The sequence below is a fragment of the Biomphalaria glabrata genome, chromosome 4 (genome assembly GCF_947242115.1).
Source record: "Biomphalaria glabrata chromosome 4, xgBioGlab47.1, whole genome shotgun sequence".
Lineage (NCBI taxonomy): Eukaryota > Metazoa > Mollusca > Gastropoda > Planorbidae > Biomphalaria > Biomphalaria glabrata.
In genome coordinates, this window is record NC_074714.1 from 2011548 (window position 1) to 2033164 (window position 21617).

Below are 21617 nucleotides of genomic sequence, written 5' to 3' on the forward strand. Positions count from 1 at the left end.
AAGTTTTAAAGTTTCAGCAGATAGTATAGCTAGTATAACTATTATTTTTTATTTCTTTTTTTTATATTAAGAATTACAACGGATACTGAGAGAGTTGCAGGTTGACAATTTCAAAACGTTTTTTTTTATAAAAATGCTTTAGCAAAAGATATAAACTTCAGATTGAACATTTCAATAATAAAAAACAATGTAAAATATCTTTGCGGTCCTTGGTAAAATAACTTTTAAATTATTTGTGACATTTTTTTATACCCTTATCTGTAGAAGTGACCAACAATATAATCTTACAATATGATAGTTTTTCTTACATACCAATTTCTTCAATTCTTAATACAAACGAGAGAAAAAAAAACAAAAAAAAAAAACGACTTAAAAACAACCAAAGCTACCTTTCATCTTCATATGAACTATCGAGGTCAGAGTCAAATCCAGAGTTTAGGAAATTTTTCATGTCATTAGCATTGTCAATTCTCTCCCTTGAGCCCGAAGAACATGCAGGTGAGGACAGCCGACTGATATCAGGAGACGTGTTGTGGATGATACGAGTTGTTGGAATCGCTATCGGTGATGAGCGAAACCTGTCTTGGAGTGATGATTGTGGGGGGGAGGCGGGGGACTCTGTGTCTATGACTGTGATGGGCGAGTGTGGGGGGGAATGCGAATCCATTGGTGGAGAAAGAGGAGAATCTACAGGTGATGGTGGTGACCCAATTGGTGGGGACTCTGGAGAAGTTGGTGACATAGAACTAATGACATCACATGCATTTGGCGGCACACGTGCTCCTTGAATTTCACTTGGTGCCAACCAAGACCCCAGTGAAAAATTTGGAGAGTGCTGCGTTGGCTCTGTTGTCGGAGGTGACAAAATTATTGCTGGCGGCTGCCGGGCTGCCAAAAACACTGGGTGTAGTGTTACAGGACCTGCCATAGGAATCCGCATGTCAACATCTCCAAAATCTTCCTCCAAACGAGCTAATTTCTTTTTTGGTGAGCCACTTACCTCGTCAACAGAGACAGGAGGTATAGGCTCAATAATTGTAGGAACTAGAAGGTCGCTGTTCTTTTTCAGAATGGATTTAGGAACAAAATTATCTTGAGAGGCACTTGGTTTGCTAGTAGTTATGTCAGGTTCTGGATTTGACAGTTTATTGGTACTGAGTACAGGTTTTAAAGGCTTGCCAGACATGAGCTCAGGTTGTGATATTTGACTGGTACTAATGAGCTCAGTTTTACTGGAAATAACTCCAGGGTTTGATGATTTACTGGTAGTAATTCCAGAATTTAAAGGTTTACTGGTAATAACTTCAGGGTTTGATGATTTACTGACAGGAACTGTAAGGCTTGAATGCTTACCGGTATTAATTCCAGGGTTTAAAGGTTTACCGAGAGATTGCTCAGGTTTTACCAGTTTACTTGTAGCTAGTTCAGATTTCAAAGTTCTGTCTATCACCTGATGAATATTCCTGAAATTTAGTTCATTTTTTAAAGGTTTGTCATTTTCCTTCTTAGACGTTTTCGTCCCTTCCAGGTTATCAACAGGTTCTGTTGGAATTAGTCTTGGTTCTGATGGAATGATTTTTGTTTTCGGGAGCGTCACCGGCTCCAACGGTTCAGTGGGAATAATTCTAGGCTTAATGTTAAACAATGGTTCAGAGGATGACTTGTGCAAATCAGACGACGGCTGTGGCACAGCGCTTTTCGCCCTGGAATGTTTCTGATTGTTCTGAAAGCTCGAGCTGCTATTTTTGTGGGCCTGGCTGGGGGGTTTAGGCCTGCTAACGGTGGTGAGGGCCGGTTTCCGCAGGAAGATGATGTCCTCCATTTGCTCATTGGTCAGCTCTTCCTCACTGAGCTCTTCCTCTACAGTTTTTGTACTGCTCAGGAGAGTCAGTCTGTCTTTACGTCTTCGGGACGTGCCTTTCCCGTTTTCCACTTCCGAATCCGAATCCGAGCCGTGCGGACTAAATGACGGCATGGACTTTGTTCTTTTTGACATTTTCTGTTTCGGCCTATGTTGGGATCTATCCTGGACAGCTGGCTGGCTCATTTTCTTGCCAGACGATTGGCAGGCAGCCAGAACCCTGGCCACGTCCGAGTCCCTGCATCTTTGGTAGTGAGCCTTGGAGGAAGACAGTTTACGGCATGAACAGCGGGTAAAGTTCATGTCTGCATCCACGATGGACATAGCGGCAAGCTTATTTTGAATATATCTTTGTTCCTGGAACATGGAAGATATACTTCCTGACAACTGGCCTTTCATCTTGACATCTTCCTCATCTGTGAAATCTGAATCGTCAAACAAACTCTCCCAGCTTGTAGCACTTCCATAGTTCTTAAAAATAGTCTTTCTGTCCAGCAGCTTTTCTAAATATGAACAGAGAAGTTACATTCCATTATTAATAAATATGTGTAGCGATAATATAAACATTTGTAACAATTAGGTAATAATAATAAAAAGCTAATTAAGTACATACATAAAAAAATAATTTTTGAAGACATTAATGTAAAAATAACAAATAAAATAAGTCTCTCTGGTTCTTTAATTAATAAAATATAGATAACCCTTTCAGACAGATGATCTTTACATCATCTGTCTCAATGGCCAATGGTTATTTCTGGTGTCATGTGGCCAAAACAATGACCAACTGCCTTTACTTCCCCAACGTATCAGGTACCCATTAGAGATGTGCTAAAAATCCAGATTCACATCCCATTCTTCACCGAGATTTGAGCTTGTGACCCATTGGTTTGGAAGCCAGGCTCTTAACCACATGGCCACCTTGCTCCCTGAGTCCTATGGATACAAGTGTTATAGGGCCTAAACTAAGTTTAGGCACCCAGTAGCAGCTGGGTGCATTCAGGGACAATATGTACCAAGCTAAGCATCCAGTGTTTCTACCAGGACTGTCAGTAAAATCTTCAGATCAACAACTAAATGCTTAACACCATGTCACTTAACTGAAAGAAGCTAATTAATACATATGAGCTTTTCATTTTGACCCCTTTGAAAAAAATAAGTACAGTTTCCCTTTCAGACTTTGGCGTCTATAGGGCAGATGATGTAAAGGTCATCTGTTTCTGTGGCCTACGGTTAAAACGTGGCCAGCACAACGACCAACTGCCTTTTGAAAAGAACAGTGAGCTTTAACTATTGCATTTTCACATAAAGAGATTAGTTCTAAATTAAAGTTCCACAACTAACGATCCAAACAGCACAGCTAAAAACATGAAGACAACTTACTCCTCTGCGCTTCATTGGTTGAATACTTCGACATGAGGACGCAATGGAGAACTGGCGTGTCATCATCGCGTCGGACAAGTCCTGTCAACATAAAACATAAGTCATAACAAAAACTTTGACCCTAGAACCTGAACAATCTCATTTGAAGATAATCTGCAAATCTGTGTCACGTCTTGCTGTTAGACCCAATTTTTCTTCTCTACTACAAGCACTATTCAACTTGACATCATCGTTTGGATAGTGCAGTATGTGAAAAGATTTCTGCTTTAAAGACAGTGGTCTAAAAACTGACCTGTTTCTTCCAACACTTTCTTTTGGCTTTTGGACAGATAAGAACAATAGCTTTTGATGACTTGGATGATAAACCCTAAGAAAATTTTCTTGTTTTTAAAAATCCAATGAAACTTTCTTTGAACTCAAAGAATCCAACATTTTCAGAATTTAACTTGAGAAGACATTCGTCTCTTTAGTGTAGCAGGGAAATTATCTTTCTACAACTTTGAAGGCAGAGCAGCATTAAAAGTAAAAACAAGCATTTAATAAACCTTCATCAAATAATGAGTTTTGTAGGTGACCTTTGTTCACAAAACCGTAAATCAGTTACAAATAACAAATGTTGAAGACAGGCAAAAGAGGGTGAAGGTCACTTACCAAGCTGTGAAGCCAGTAAACAGTTGGGCATCATGAAAAGGAACACATCATTCGGCAGTTTAACTGTTGGCATCTGGAACAGACATTGGGCAATGGACTAACAAGTTACATTTTAACAAAAAATGAGAGGTACCTCTTCTACCCTATACTCCCTGCTCTTTCGGTGAAAATCTTATTTTCTAAAGAAAAAGTTACAAAAAAATGAATTGGACCAAGACCTTGTAAAGTTGAACAATTTTATGGCTACCTATGAAGGGGGCTCGTAATTCGATCAATACAATGGTAAGTCTTCTCAATGGAGTAGCAACGTCTGTGAGGGAACCTCTAAATGGGATATTCACCATCCAACTTTACCTATCCCTTAGACTGGCAAAGCGCTGGGGCACCACACATAATTTGTCAACCGTTCTTCTCCATTCCGTTTGTGGGAAGCGTGGTCGAGAGATTAAGTACACTTTAACTTGGTTTGCCTTGGCTACCTATGAAAGGGTCTTGAGCAGAGTTGTGTTTACTTGAGCGCCTAAAGGCAGCAATGATAACCTTCTCCCAGATGCCCCTCCCCCCACCAGTCCACAAATTAGATTGGACCATAGCGCTCTGGGCATGCTATAAGCATAAAAAAAGTGCTACATAAAAGCTCTGATTATTATTAGTAGTAGTCTCAATGAAAAAAGGGGGAGCAACTCACCTCTCGTTTAGCACTGATGTGTTTAACCAAGGCCTTGAAGTGTTCTTCATTGTTAGGCCGCGGCCTCATGAGAAAAGACTTGAAGAAGTGTGCCCTCCATTCTACCTCGTCCTTCAAGGCAATATTGGAGAGACCACAGAAAAAAGTGAACTGTGCATTATGCTCTGGGTACAAGTGGTGAATCAGAATAGGAGAAATACTGAAACAAAAATAACTCAGCACAGTTAGGATCAGTAGCACTTTTCTAGTCGACAATGTTAAAGAGATTTTTGTCATGCTTCTTCACAGCAAAACTAGTCCTACAGTTAGCTTTGATGTGAACTTTCAATGTAGACCCTGAACCCTGGGAGAGGGGAGCAGATGATGGAGCACCTTAGCACCAAGCTGTGAGAATATCAGGAAGTGTGGGTAAATAGGGGTGAAGGTGTGCTAGAAACAATGACTAACCACGGAAGGTAATCCAATCATTAAATTCAATTCAGCTGATATAAACATTTCACAAGTAACTTTTGTTTGAATCTGGTGTGAGTGTATAATCTGATTTCTATAGTTCATAATGTTTTTTTGTGTGTAATGCACAAATTGTAAGACAAGTTCCCTTATGGATAATAAAGATTATTATTATTATATGCTCAAAGAATTAATAATTCCATAAAGCTCTTTCATTAGATCAACTCTTGTGACTGGCCTAGTGTGAAAAAAAAGTTGAACTTACAGATTGATGGTCAAGGGCACAAAATGGGACAGCATGGTCACATCGATATAGATCTGACCCCCTGCCTCCAAGCGAACATGAAGCCTCCCACGCCACACCTCGTTACAGGGACCACAGTCTTGATGCTGAGCAGCTTGTGACTGATGAGGATTGACAGGGGTCTGTGTCGAAGATAGAGGTGGGACTACACTTGGCATTGGTAGCTGACTTTGAGGTGTGCTAGAATTAAATGGGAAATTGGTTATTTAATATAAATAGTAGCCATGATTCTAAACAGCAAAATTTTGTGTCAAGTTTAAACAAAATAGAGTATCCTGATCTTTTTTTAAATCATTTCACAAGTATTTTTTTTAATAAGTATGAACATTTTACTAATGAAAACCTGTCATATGACTAAGACTAATAATGCTTTATTAATGTTTATAGAAATTTGTAGCGATTACAAAGACTTTTTTCAAATATAAAAACAACACAACAGAAACATTCACATAACATAGAACAGGAACATGAATAGTAACATCTAGAAATATTAATTTCACGAAATAAAGGTTATGGAAATGGTTTTGCTTAATTACCTTGTAATGGGTTTAGGAATCATAGGTTGGGGTTCCTTGTAAGTGTAATAGACAACAGCATAAGGAAGCACCTGCCGAGGGTAGTCCACTATCTCGCAGTCACTATACTCATAGAGATAAAGCTGAAAACACCAGAGTCAAATTAGTTTTCCCAAATCAGTATCTTCCCTAGAAAATATCTCTGCTACTTCTAGTTACATTCATGTGATTGTTAGTTCATAGAGTTTGTCAATATATTGTCAGTATACACTATTGTTTGAAATCTGTATCTTCCCTAGAAAATACCTAGAAAATATCTCTGCTACTTCTAGTTACATTCATGTGATTGTTAGTTCATAGAGTTTGTCAATATATTGTCGGCATACCCTATTGTTCGACTCTTTAATTATTTTTTATACTTCAAATTTTCAACCATTAATTTTATTAATAGATTTGAATAGATCTGGGTTGAAGTAACTACTAAATTTGGTATAAGTTTAAAAAAAACGACAGTAAAACCTCTCAATGCTGATGTGTTTGTGAACTTGGTAAAACTATTTTTTTGTCGGCGACTATTTTAAATAATCTACAATAATATATTTGTAATCCTATATTAATTTTCAGTCACATGCAGAGTTTGAAAATACACTAATAAAGAGTTTATTTTAACATATGCTTGAGTCCATGCTATATTTGAACTGATTATCTTTCCTTGTCCCAATGGTTTATATTTTGCAATTTTCTTTTTAGAGTTTTAAATATTTGTATGCAATGTCTAATGACTAAACCAAGCAGATTACCATCCATTAGACTAGACAAGGATGATAAACTGTCATGAGTCAAGACTGTGACCTTTTCCACCAGTTTCTAGAAGCCCAGGTCAAGTCAGTGCTGCCCAGTGTAAACAAGTTAATTTTAGTTGTCCACTCAAAGAAAGAGGTTGAGGGAAAGAAAAAAAAGCATACATCGGCTTAGGGGAGAAGTTTCTATGGTTCTGGAAAATAGGATTGAGAAAAGTATAAATTAGGGGAAAGTGAGTTAGTCATGGTCCTCGCATAGTAATGGTTCTTGTAGAGCGATGGTCCTGGCATTGTAACAGTCTTTGTTTAGTAACGGTCTTGTGTTGGTATGAAGTTACATTAGTTGAAGTTATACTAGTTGAGGTTGTTGCTGTATCTTTAAGTTTTATTTTATGAAGAATTAAGTCAAGTTGTTACTGAATTGAGAAGTTACTTATATGTGAAAGTTGAAGAAGTTTATGAAAGAAGTTTTGAGAGAATACAGATGTTTCTTTATTGAATTACAAATACAAACTCCGGCGTTTGATGATTCTGTTTAATCAACAATTAGTATAAGAAACATTACCAAGAAATAAATAAAAAGAAATCGTCACATAAACTAATAAATGGATGAGGATGATTAAAATATGTAGGCTGATTACCTGTGTTGTGTACAACAACATATGTGGTGCTAGCTGTGTTGCCTGGTCAACATTGGGCTTGGCAATGTGACAGTCGTAGTTTGGCGTTGGCTCCAGCTGGACACCCACATTTTTGCAAAGGACTGTCTTCATTTTACCCTACAGATGAATACAGCCAGTGACATTTGTACAAGAACTAGTGTATCGAATATCTTTCAGAATAATTTATTGTGAAAAAAGTACAATTCCTATAAACAATGTCCATGAACTTTAACCCTTAAAGTGCTGATCTGTTTTACAATGAGTTCATAAAAAATGGAATTACAGTTCTAATGTTTGGAGGCAAAACTACAACACGCACCTTAAGGGTTAAGAATGTTAGAATGATCTTAGCTGAACTATGGGCCTAAGAGAGCTCCTTGTTTCAGAAAACTGGCTGAGGTAACTTCTATTGTGCAGTTTATAGCTTATATTACTTCTTCTATTGTGGCTTATAGGTGACTAATTATAATAAGACACCAATGGTACTTATCAACAAATCCACATCATAAAAAGCTACAAGCTCTAAAATGGTGCCAAGGCAAACGGTAATTTGAATTTGATGTCAAGTTCCAAGAATATTGTAAAGTGTTGGGAAAAAACCAACAAGAAAACTATTCATAAACTATAGATTTTAATAATCCAATGGAAGGCTAAGGCCAATCACTTACAATAGCATACTACATGTTACAAAGTAAAAAAAAGCAAACCTATTACCTTTACAACTTTGACAACTAACAAAATTTTCTCTCCAACTTTAGGTCTGCTGGCTGAAACTATGTCTGCATGTTTACATACGTGGACAGCTGAGGAGGTTAATAAAATAGCATTTATAACACTTGACATAAAGAGGCAAAAGCTGTTTGTAACACTCAGTAGGCATTACAGGAATGGGATTTGTTTTTGTAAATCTAAATTGATATTGAGGATATAGGTGATTTTGAAACTCACAAATAGCTAATACAGAAACTCAACTTTGACACAACAAATACAGGCTGTTTTGTAACCAAAAAAAAAAAATGACTTTGAATCAGTAGTTAACAAAAAAAATTTAACAGAATCAAAGAATAGAAAAAATTATTACTAACCCATATGAGAGACCCCAAGACCAGAAAACTGTTGATTACCACACCTGATTCCTTCTTGGCAGATTCTTTCAGCCTGTCCAACAGTAAAGTGACAACCAACAATGTTACAGTATTGACTAAGCAACAAAAATATGGGCAGACATTCACACAGTATTTGTAATAAAACAAAATGGTGAATACAAATTACAAGGTTTGCTCATCACCCTCATCTATACATTTTTTTTCTGACACAAATATCAGCCCCAAAAGTTTAAACAAAACCTAAAACTCAATTTAAATATTTTTTTAACTAAATACAGAATAGATAAAAAAAAAAAAAAAAAAAGAATCTGAATTTTAGTTTAGAACATTATTATTTATATGTAGTGGATGAGCTTCAATAAATTTAAGAAATGTCAAGTAAAAAATGAGCATGAAGTGCATCAGACAATATTATTATAGCTTTTATATAGCGCTACTTTCATGCTTATAGCATGCTCAGAGCGCTTTTGGTCCAATCTCATTTGTGGAACGGTGGGGGGTATCTAGGAGTTGGTTTTCCGTGCTGCCTTTAGGTGCTCAGTAAACACAACTCTGCCCGAGTCGGGTGTCGAACCTCGAGCCGACTTCTAGGTGGCCAAGCCAAGCCAAGTTCAAGCGCACTTGGCCTCTGGACCACGCTTCCCACTAATATTAGTACCAGGGAAGACTCCAACCACTGATCTCGACCTTTGCAACACCATGTTTTTTCTAAATAACAATTAAGCTCTTGTCTTGCTATTCTATGTTACATGGTGTTTTTATAAATGACAATTTGTGCTCTAGTCTTGCTATTCTTTATCACATGTCATCTAGCCTTAATATTCTAGGTCACATATCTAGTCTTGCTATTCTTTATCACATGTCATCTAGCCTTAATATTCTAGGTCACATATCTAGCCTTGCTATTCTTTATCACATGTCATCTAGCCTTAATATTCTAGGTCACATATCTAGTCTTGCTATTCTTTATCACATGTCATATAGCCTTAATATTCTAGGTCACATATCTAGCCTTGCTATTCTTTATCACATGTCATCTAGCCTTAATATTCTAGGTCACATATCTAGTCTTGCTATTCTTTATCACATGTCATCTAGCCTTAATATTCTAGGTCACATATCTAGTCTTGCTATTCTTTATCACATGTCATCTAGCCTTAATATTCTAGGTCACATATCTAGTCTTGCTATTCTTTATCACATGTCATCTAGCCTTAATATTCTAGGTCACATATCTAGTCTTGCTATTCTTTATCACATCTAGCCTTAATATTCTAGGTCACATAACTAGTCTTGCTATTCTTTATCACATGTCATCTAGCCTTAATATTCTAGGTCACATGCCATCTAGTCTTGCTAATCTTTATCACATGTCATCTAGCGTTAATATTCTAGGTCACATATCTAGTCTTGCTATTCTTTATCACATGTCATCTAGCGTTAATATTCTAGGTCACATATCTAGTCTTGCTATTCTGTTACATGCCTTGCTATTCTATGTTACATGTCATATTTATTCCTAATTTAATACAGTACTAAAGCTCTTAACCTCATGTATGTTTCATTATCAGGTAGCAATATTTCTGACACAGCTAATCAGTTAGTGTTTCAAAATATAAACTATATTCAACTATTTCTTATCAGAACTCACACTGGATGGATTCTCTACAGGTATAAAGGCAAACATTTCTGCTAGCAGTGAGTCAGAGTAGCCAGCCACTTTCATTTCTCTGCGCCTTTCCATGTACTGGTGAGAGTCAATTTAATAGAGTTAATGGTATTGAACAATTTTTTTCTATTCCCTGCTTTATAACTCAACAGTGCAAATAGAAATTGCATAAAAAAGAATACTAAACGCATGTTCATTAAGAAAAATAAATATAATTTCAAAAACTATATATTCTAAGTAACTTCAGAAAAGAACAAAGCCTCATTAATAGTCATTTACAGATGGCTTTATACACTCATGTTTGGGCAAAAATTAGTTGGACGAAATGCAGAAAGAAAAATAGCCACAAACATATGCTTTCACTAAAATGGCTGCTAGAATAGCTGGCTAGTTTTATAAAGCCTCACTTTTTGTCTTTGAGTTAAGAAAAAAATTCTTTTCATAGATAAAGGTTTTCAAAGTACTTTCTTCCTACCACATTTTAAAAGATAAGATCATTTTATTGGTCCAAAACAGATGGAAATTCAGCAAATACAATATAGCTGCAAACATTCACAAATTTTTACATATTAAGCCAAAATAACCATATTTAGCCATAATAACAAATGGAAATTCAGCATAACTATTATAACAATAACAATATAGCTGCAAACATTCACACATTTTACCATATTTAGCCAAAATAACCATATTTAGCCATATTAAGCACATTTTACAGCATTAGGATCCAATGAGTTAACAAAATTAACAGCTTAACATTAGGTGCCTGTGCTTAGTGATAGACACAGTGGCCTTAGTGATAGACACAGTGGCCTTAGTGATAGACACAGTGGCCTTAGTGATAGACACAGTGGCCTTAGTGAAGGCCACATATTTTTTGTTTTTCAGTTTGGTTTTCAAGACCATTTGCATTTGAGTAGGTTAAATGTTTTGAATGACTTAATTATTTAAAAAAGGCATCGGCTTGTACGACGACCACTATATAATTCTTACCTTAGCAGATATTTCAGGATTATAAACAGCTTGTACTTTCGTAAACTCATGGCAGGAGCTAGACACAGGGAAGTGGAAACTCTTGCGTACTGGTGCCAGGATGTCATGTTGACATTCATGGGAGTCTAAAGTTAAGTCTGTTAACAAGTCTGGAAAAAAAATATTTTTTTAAATAGCCAATTAATTAACCACATTTAATGTAAAAAAAAAAAAATGTTTACTGTTACATAAAGTGTAACAAAATTCAAAATATTGTGTATCTGAGTGATGTGGACAACAAAGAATGGACAGCCTATCAATGAAAGAGATTCGCTTCTTCCCTTATGCTTCAAGAGACTAAGGGATAGATCAAGTTGACAGGCTTGTATCTGGTCACACCAGATTCTGCCCCGTCTGAAACCAAAACCAAAATCAGTGACTCATCTGTGCAAATCCATTGTCTTCCGAGACAGAAGGAGCAATACAGAACCTGGTCATGAGTTAGTGCTTTGGACTGTAGTCATAATGAGCCAGAGTTTAAACCCTCCCCGCTCCATGTTGTCCTACATTAGGTTTGGACTAGGAAGTTATACTCTTTATTTCCAAAAGAACATCCAAGACTTATCAAACAAAAACCTAATTTTTATATTAAAGCTGCTGCCTTGAAATAATTACCTCGTTTAATTTTCTTTAACTTGGGAATAGTAAAAAGCGGTCCATTGCTTTTGAGTAAAGGTTTGCGTTTAGTTGTCCCACCGTCAGGTTTGCTTTGAAATGTATCTCTGTTCAGTTCTATGCCATCCATAGTCTCCTGACAAAGAGGCAGCCAAATTTACAATAAACTTGTAGTTTCAATGACTGCGGCCATCAACATGGCTAAGGAAATGGAAAAAGATACATCAAATTAGGTCTTAGATCTAGAGACAATACAGCACAAATACTTAATAATCTGTTTATTGGCTTTCTTACATGAAACCAACTAAATCATAGAAAAACTCAATTTTTTTTTTTTAATTTACTCTTCAGTTGTTTTAAAGGGGAAATAACAACATTGAAAGCTAAATATTATTCTTATTAAAAATTAATGAGAGTTTTTTATATAGCACATATTTCATGATTAATATCATGCACAACCTCTTTTGTGGACCAGAGGGGTTTATCTGGGAGAAAGTTTCTGTGCTAACTTTTATGCGCTCAGCAAACACAACTCTGATCGAGTCAAGATTCAAACTCAAGCCACACACATCCCAGATTTGAAAACAAAGAATGCAATATTAAAAAGGTCAGCCCCATCCTCTGCAATGTGTTCATGTAAGTGGCTTATCTTAATGAATTAAATCTTTTGGACCAACTACTTCAATTCTTATCAAATAATTTCTTAGTGAATGGATTGGCTTTAAGCACACAAAAAAAATAAGAGGTAGGGAAAAAAGTTTTCTTTTTGGTGATTTCTGCTGAAGAGAACCTAAGTAAAGTTCCCCTTTCAGGCCTTTCAATCTATAAGGCATATGATGTTAAGGTCATCTGTTTCTTTGGTCAAAAGTTAACAGGCAGGGTGTCATGAGGCCAGCACAACAACCTAACACCTTTACTTCAAGTACCCATAAGAGAATGGTGGACACAGGGATGCCCTAAGATTTCCTGAAATTCAAAATCCCAGTCTTCATTGAGATTCAAACCAAGGACCTCTGGCTTGTAGAAATTAATTGCTTTGTTATTTTGTGCAAATATTTAAAAACAACAACAAAAAAAAAAAAACCAGACTCTGATTAAAATAGATATCAAGCCTTCATTACAAGAAGGTCACTATTGCGGTGTCAAAGATTTCCCTTCAGGAAACAGTACCAGAAAGAAGAATAGGCAGGTAGAGAAAGCGATGTGAAGACAACATATAAGAATGGACGGGCCTGCCATTGAAAGAGATTCTATCCAAGACAAAAGACAGAGCAATGGAGAAAGACGGTCGACAAATCTGGTGTGGTGCCCTAACAGTTCAAACAGACTAAGGGACAGGTCAAGGTGATTCCAAATAAATAAAAAGATGATGCCTTTTTCCTATTTTTTAAGAGAAAAAACAGCCTTGACCTTAACAAGTGTATAGGTGTATAATTTTTACTCTGTCACTCTATTGCTCCATTTTAAACCCCCTTTACAGATAGCCAAGCCAAGTTCAAGTGTACTTAGCCTCTTGACCACGCATCCCACAATCTAGAAATCATGACTCAATTCTCATGACATCATTGTCAACACATTTAGACACTCCCTTTCTAAAGAGTTGCTAGTGTCAGAAGGCCAAATAAAATCAATTTCTTAACCACCGACAGAGAAATGATACAAGAAATATTGGTTTGAGAAACTGGTAATGGGCAGAATTACCAATAGAAACTTAAAAAAAAAAAAAAATCTTTGGGTAACGGTATTAGTTTTATAAAAGAACTTGTTTAGATATTTGAGACAGTCCTTTAGAATTATCGATTATTACATTCTAGTCCTAACCTCTGGGGGGAAGGCGGCAGGCAGAGTTTGAACCCGGAACATTTAGTGTGCCACATGACCAAGACAGCCATGCTAACTTTGTTTGTACTACTACTAATTGTAATTTTTATTATCACTAATTACTATTTTAATTTACCTAAACCCTATTTCACATTTATCATCCTTTTTTTAATATATGCAAATGTAGTTTTTACTACTACTAATACTACAAAATTAAAAAATAACTATTGCTTCCGGTACTTTAGGGGACGGTATTAGGTTGTTTTTTTTTCCAAGAAGACAATCCAGTCATACAATACATTTCAACCTATTTAATTATTAAATGGCAATACGAATTACTGGCAAGGGAACAAGATTCATAGAAAACTGCATTGGAGAATTGAATGATGTAAGTTATTTGTGTACCGGTACAGTTGATGTGCTTAAATAGTTTATAATGCTTGAGAAGATGTTGCCAACAGCATGTAATAAATGTTTCATGAACAAGGTAACCGGTAATAAATCAGAGTTTCAAGAAAATCAGATCTGCTAAATCATATACAGGTATGGGCATGGGTGTATCAGAATCAGCATTTTAAATTTCAATTATAAGTCAAATAAAGTAGACCATCAGTTCAGTGAGGATGGTATAAAATGTTAAATTTAAAAGAATTTGTAAGGTCACACTTTTTTAGCTACAAAAATATTAATGGCATTGTAAATAAAATTATTAATAATTAGGATAGAACAAAAGTTTTTATGTTTTATTTTTAAAGAAATTTTAGCTCTCATTGGTCAATTTTTGAGCGCTGACAAAAAGCTTTGTGGTTAAGTGCTAACCTGTAACTGTACATATTTACCTCCTGGTTTAGAAACCCTCTTATTTATTAAAAAAAAATGAGGTCTGCACTGAAGTCTCTGAGTATGCCTTTCGGCCTTTCTATAAATGGGTAACTGGCCTTAGCTGGGGAAAGTGTAGATTGTTGATTATTGGGCTGTCCACACAAAAACTTTAGTCAGCAGATAATTTACAGCATTCAACCTGTGGACCTTTACATCTCAAAGAGAAGTTTGTGTATTAACAGTAACATAGGTGTGCTCTACACTTGGCTGGACAAAATGCCTTCAAGATAACTTGAACGCTCATAAGAAGAATTGACTTTCATTGACTGTCAACCACCACCATTACCAGTAGTGTAAATGAAGATGTTTAAGATCTTTCCCAAAAATTGTCCCTTATTAAGTATCATTTTAGCTCTCATTTTTATGTTTCTAATGTTATCACAGCACCTTGAGCCTACATTTTGTTAACAGCGCTTCATAAATAACATTATTATTACCTACCACAATAAACTTTCATAGCCCTAAGCACTGAAGTCTCAGTGGCGTAGCTAGGGTGGGGGTGGGGAGAATTTGAAAATCCCCCCGGTCCCCCACAATGAGTGTTTTTTGTACATTAAATATTAAAGATTATGCAAAATGCAGGGGCCCCCAAAGAGGTTAAGCCCCCCAGGCCCCCAAATGATGGAAAATTCCTAGCTACACCCCTGACTTAAGTAAGACTGATGCACTCCTAGGTCATGGCCAGATTCTTGTATGCTTCCTAATCTTGTATGCTAACTTTAGAACTAGAGAAGAAGATCCTTCCAATGGAGTTGAGATGCTACAGAAGGATATTAGTTATCACCTACAAAGACTGCATCACAAATGAGGAGACTAAAAAAAGGATCACAATGGCCACAGGCCACAACGATGACCTGCTGACCACTAAACCAGAACTAAACTTTTATAGCAACTTCACAAGGTCCTCAGACCTTCTTTAAGGGAACGATATCAGGAAAAAGAAGAAGAAGCAGACAGAGAAAGTGAAGGGAAGACATCAAAGAAAGGACACGCCTGTCAAGGAGAGAGATTGTATTCAAGGCAAAAGACAGAGAGGAATGGAGAAAGATAATTGACAGTTCATGTGTGGTGCCCCAAGGGTTTAATAGATTGTGGGATAAGTGAGATGAGGAGATTTTTTAAATTAGTTAATGGTAGTTTTGTTTTTTTTAAATCTCAATTTGATGTGCATTTAACATAGTGTAAACTATTTAGATATTACTACCCGTACCAAAAGTCTTTTTGGTACCCCGGTACTAAAAATGTACTATTGGTCATGAAACATATCTAGTCTAGTATTTAAAAAGATTTTGACTTCACCTCATACATCTCAATTTGATGTGCATTTAACATAGTGTAAACTATTTAGATATTACTACCCGTACCAAAAGTCTTTTTGGTACCCCGGTACTAAAAATGTACTATTGGTCATGAAACATATCTAGTCTAGTATTTAAAAAGATTTTGACTTCACCTCATACATTAATTTGTGGGGGGAAAAACAAAAAAGGTTTATATATATATATAATTCTAATATATATATTATCTTTATATATACCGTATATATAATTCTAATGAAGTTTGATTATTAAACTTTATGAGTTTTAATGCCGAATATAGTTTGATTTCAGTCCCAAAAATATTTTCTTTAGAAAGTACTAAGATCTATCAAAATGAGGTCTGTGCTGAAGTCTCTGTGAATGTCTTTCTATACATGTGTACCTGGCCTTAGCTGGGAAAAAGTATGGATTCTTGATCATTGGGCTGGCCATACAAAAACCTTAGTTAACTGTTTATCTACAAGCTGATAATTTACTGTATATTAACAGTAACACAGGTGCTATCTACACTTGGCTGGACACAATGCCTTTAATGTTAGCTATGTTATGCTTTTTTTTCTTAAATAGTCGCATAAGTACCAGTATGCAACATAAAAATGGTGAATAAGAAATAGAATAGTTAATAGTGAACTGTTTTATAAAATTATGAAAAGCATAGTTACTTGGGTTTATAATTTTTGTGGTTGGGGGTCGCATAGAGGAGAATCGTTAAAAGGGTCGCCGACCTTAAAAGGTCTGCAATTAGCAGACGTGTGAACTTCTTTAGGCATATGTCAAGTTTTTTTTTTATTTTAATGTAATCCTTTTTGAATTGTAAATGTGTGTGAATATTGTTCGAATTGTTTCATCTATATTGTTATTGTACAGTAGTTACGCCGAGGTTGCCAATTGTAGTCAAACTGAATTTCCATTTGATTGGGTCAATAAAAATTATCTCATTTATCACGAGGAGTGAAGAACAGCCGTTTCTCATCACAAAGCTTATATATATCACCTTACTCTTGTCTGTCTGTCTGGAACAACTTGTGGTATTTCTCACACACCCATTCTCAGTTATTTTTTCCACGCCCATTCTCGGATGAAGTTAAAACTTTATGACAATATGTGAATCAATAAAAAATATATAACTTATTATATTAAGTGGAATTGCATCAATCAGTTTTGATCAGTTATGTAAGTAATATTACAGCTCATAATTTTATGTGATAGAAATATTTTTACCAATTGTTTTTGTGTTCTTAGTGAAGGTTTACATGATAGATTTTTTAAATGCATAAAAAAAATTCACTAAGTGTTCAAGAGTCTTCAAGGGGACTAATTCAACTTAACCCACCACATGTCAAGTAGAATTTCTTTCCCTTGTTCAAGATACCTAACAAAACAATTAAATAAGCAACAGTCAATTAATTGATTTTTTTTTTATTGATTCTTTTGTTGTCAGGTAAAATAAAAATAATTGTGCAATATTTCAGCTTAATCTGAGTTTGGGTGTGGGTAACATGTACAAACTTTTTGCCAGACAAACAGACAGATAGAGTGAGTTGATATAATTTTTGTAAAAGAAACAACTACTAATTAGTTTATCAATTAGTGGTAATTAATTTTGTTTTATATATAAAGAAAGTAGGTCAACTCTGTAAAGTACCGGTAATTGGTTTTCCAGGCTGATTCAGGCAACCCATTCCATGCTCTAATGGCACTAGGGAAGAAGTGAAACTTAAATGAATTTGTCCCAGTATATGTTAGAATAATGTGGAGCCTTTATGCCTTTCAGGTATTTAAATAGGTTGTGCTTTTCTATTTGTAAGTAATTGTTCATTGTTTTATGTATTATTCCTTATTTTTTTTTTTTAGTCCTCTGTCCTGAGTGTATTTAACCTCAGTGATTTTACTAATGGTTTAATCTAGTCAAATGTGAATATTAGTTTGTTAGAAACGTTGCAGCTGTTCAAATTCTAAAGTGAATTTTGACAGCCTGTATTTCTTGAAATAATTGAGTTACACAGTCAAAAGCACATTTAACAAGTCACAGTCAAGAAAAAGCACACCTACCAAGTCACAGTCAAAAGCACATCTAACAAGCTCAAATAGTCAACATAAGAGAAAACAAAATAGTCAGCAGTCCACTGAACAAACCCCATGGCCCACTCAATGTCATCATCATCATCAAACTCCATTGGAGTGATGGCTTGAGAGGCTTAAATCCTATCTTGCAAAAGCCCGGGACAGAAACCCTGCTGTTTTGTCTAGTGCATACGTGTTGCCATACAGGTCGAGAATTTTTGGTTTCCCAGACCTGTCAAGACGGAGATCAGCAAGTCTGGGGCAGTCAAACAGAATATTAGGCACGGTTTCCTCTTCTTCCCAGCAGCGGATTAAACCCAAGCCCACTTCACATAGAACAACCATCCTTTTTCAGTTTTTACAAAATGTGTACTGGAATGGGTAAAGCAAAACAATTTTATTTGCATTATTATATTATTTGCATTTTGTTTTAAATATTTTTTTTTAATAACCAAAAGGGTATTATATATATATATATATATTGTTATGTATTAATCATGATTTAATGAAAACAGTAAATAGGGAAACAAGTTTTATATACAGTACAATTTGAAGTTTTCTGTATGTATTTTTGAAATCCAACCCTGCCTGCCACACTCCCCCGCTGTCCTGCAGGGGGTTTGGGCTAGGATGTAATAATCTTCAATTATGAAGGCACATTCAAAATATGTTAAACAAAAAGAAACACGAAATTTGTCTTGTATTTAACAGAACAAACACAGCCAAGGACAATGTCCAATTTTTTCATTTAGTAAATTTAAATAATTTGACCAAGCACTTTGTGGCATATTTTCAAATTGTTTTTTCTGTATTTGGAAAAATCCAATTAAATTTTTTTTGGGAACTTTCTTTTAACAGTAGAGAGCTATATGAAAAATAAAGGCGGTTGGTCTTTGTGCTGGCCACATGACACCCTCGATAACCGTAGGCCACAAAAACCGGTGCTCTACAGATCACAAGGTCTGAAAGAGAAACTTAGTCCTTAAAGAAATAACAGAAAAAAAAAAATTAGTCACTGAGCAAAGTGATGACAAAAGTGTGTAATGGATAGTTGACTGCTTAAAACACACACAAGAAGAGTTTAGTCTTTCCAAAAGGAGCAGTTTAGATGGATATCTTGTCAACTGGTACTCACTGCTATATATTATATTGCTACAACCTTTTTAAGGTAATTAATGATAAGATGAAGTTTTTTTTTATTGTAACTTACACCATGGTGCTAGATGTATTGTTTCTTATTAGTATGAGTTTAAGGATTTTGAGTGCCAACATATTTATTAAATCTTGTTCATCCTTTTGTCAAATAAAGAAGATGTTTTATCAATATTGCATTAAGTACTGGTAAATAATGAGTAGTTAATAGTTCAATGCTGAAGTGAAAGATAATATTAAAAAAAACAGTACAATGGATTTTTTTTTTCTTGCTTCTCGACTGATATTTTCTGAAAATGACATGCCGATTGGCTTTTCAGTACCGCACAGAAATTGTCTGAAAAGCAGTTGCCTTCTTCCCTCTTTCATTTCAACTAATTGCCACAAATCTTGCCCTTAAACATGGTCATACAGACTCTAGCCTTATTTGACCTTTTTTCTTCTTTTACTAAGCAAAGAGATGCATTTCAAAATTAAATCTATTTTCATTTCCCAATTGCCAATTGGTGAATTTTCTAGGTCTAACCATTACAGAGCTATAGAAATTAAGAAAAAAAAAGGTCTTGAATAGATTTAAATAGATCTATACAGGTAATATAATTTATAATATTCTAAATCTAGTATAGCTATATATCCTAGGTATCACATTCAAAGACCACATCACAAACCAAGAGATTAGAGACAGTGTTACCACAGCGATTGGACCCCATGATGGCCTGCTATCGTAAATAAATGCAAACTAAAATTCTATGGCCATATTACAAAAACTTCGGGGCTCGCAAACAGCTTCCTTCAGGGAACAATACCAGGAAAAAGAAGTAAGAAGCAGACAGAGAAAGCGATGGGAAGACAACATAAAAGAATGGACAGACCAGCCATTGAAAGAGGTTCTAAGGCAAAAGACATAGAGGAATGGAGAAAGGAGGTCCATGAATCTTGCATGATGCCTCAAAGGTCCAACAGACTAAGGGATAGAAAAGGGTAAAAAAAGAATCTTAAAAATCTAAACTTAGCATGTGTGCAGTAGCCACGTTTTACACTATCAGTCTATGCCGTCTATGGGCTCATCATAATGAAATTTAGATCTACATAGATATCTATATTCTTTTTATAGATCCTAGCTCTAGACTCCTTTGTGGATCTGTGTGTGTGTGGAGGGTAATGCGGGAGAAGGTTTTTCCATGCTGCCTTTAGGCGCTCAGTAAACACAACTCTGCTCGAGTCGGGTATTGAACCTCGAGCCCCCTCCTTAGGTAGCTAAGCCAAGCCAAGTTCAAGCGTACTTAGCCTCTCGATATTTTAAAGGCTAGAGCAGTTGTGTTTCCCAAATTGTGTTCTGCTGAGCCTTAGTGTTCCGACTCTTCTGTGATAGTGTTCCACAAACTACTGGAATTATTAACTAGTACTACAGACATAGCAGACCACCCATGAAATAACCTCTTTTAAAAAATAAGCAAAGTCGCCAAAGTGTTCCAGTAAATATTCAGTATGTGCTTTAAAAGTGTTCCATTTTATTAAGAAACACTGGGCTGACTGAATGGGCTAGAGAATAGAATCATGATTATGAGTTCTAGATTAGATCTATAATAATATATTACATAGACTAGCAGAATCTAGAAATCCAGATTATTTTTTTTTTTCTAGATCTCATGGTCATGATGATGATCTTAGCCTGTCTTAGGTCATCTCATCTCTAGAGAGTGTCTAGGGACAGAGTTAAGAGTCAGAGTGAAAAGACTATAGTCATATAGTGACTATAAGACTAGTATACTCTGTAGTATACTATAATACTATTAACTATATTTAGAATTTAGGTTAGACAGTTTAGTTTTCGATATCTAACTCTCTTCAGAATGTATTTTTTAATAAAAGGTTTTAAAATAAAATAGTTAGAGAGGTTTTAGTGTACATGTCTATAATAAATAGCTAGATTAAGACATAAGCATACGAGGCCTTTTTAATTAAAATAGAGTTAGTTGATCGGGATCCAAGACCAAGCAAGTAAACTTATCGAAATCAGGTTACAGTATGACTGTAAATGATTACGGTTAGCTATTTCTATAAACAATCAATCCTGTGGATTACATATTAACTATTTGAGTCCAGGTTTGACTTTTAAAGTATTACCCCTAAAAAAAGTATTGCTTTTGATTATTTTGTTCGCTGTAAGTATTTAATTTAACCAAGTAATCGCTAGATCTCTATGTAAACAGACTAAAAAAATATGCTTTCTGGCGACTTGATCCAAACAATTCCATTGCGCATGTCTTTAGGTAAGCGGAATCAAGACGTTTAAAAAAAAATCCCATTCGACCTTTTATACAGTTTTACGCTTTAATAATGTTAATTATTTAATCGCAGCCTACTATTCGTAATAGATCCATATTTAGATCTATGTGCTACCATTGTTAAGTAAATTACAACCATGTATCAAATATATTAAGATGATCAGATATTTGGGGAGTGAAAGTGGGACACTTGTCGTTCGAGCAATATTGCTTTCAACACTGTCGTTTAGTGGAACACTTTTCTTATTATTTAAGAGAGGTTATTTCATAGATGGACTACTATAGGCTTAGACCAGGCATGTCAAACTCGTTAAGGTGTATGGGCCGCATACAAAACTTACTATATCCTAAGGGGCCG

General features: G+C 35.5%; 1 protein-coding gene across 3 annotated transcripts in view; it reads right to left on the reverse strand.

Moving 5' to 3' along the window:
* The window catches only part of LOC106056111 (uncharacterized), a 60844-nt gene extending 39609 nt beyond the window's left edge, over positions 1 to 21235 (reverse strand). For all 3 annotated transcript variants that reach the window (XM_056026124.1, XM_056026122.1, XM_056026123.1), the window contains exons 1-13: positions 21099 to 21235; positions 11734 to 11934; positions 11080 to 11228; positions 10069 to 10164; positions 8397 to 8469; positions 8026 to 8114; positions 7291 to 7428; positions 5871 to 5992; positions 5296 to 5514; positions 4581 to 4779; positions 3893 to 3965; positions 3242 to 3322; positions 390 to 2364 (exon numbers count right to left, since the gene is read on the reverse strand). In XM_056026124.1, the coding sequence (XP_055882099.1) occupies positions 390 to 2364; positions 3242 to 3322; positions 3893 to 3965; positions 4581 to 4779; positions 5296 to 5514; positions 5871 to 5992; positions 7291 to 7428; positions 8026 to 8114; positions 8397 to 8469; positions 10069 to 10164; positions 11080 to 11228; positions 11734 to 11863 (3344 nt within the window). In that variant the 5' untranslated portion in view covers positions 11864 to 11934; positions 21099 to 21235. The remainder of the gene's footprint in view (positions 1 to 389; positions 2365 to 3241; positions 3323 to 3892; positions 3966 to 4580; positions 4780 to 5295; positions 5515 to 5870; positions 5993 to 7290; positions 7429 to 8025; positions 8115 to 8396; positions 8470 to 10068; positions 10165 to 11079; positions 11229 to 11733; positions 11935 to 21098) is intronic.
* Positions 21236 to 21617: the final 382 nt, after the last annotated feature.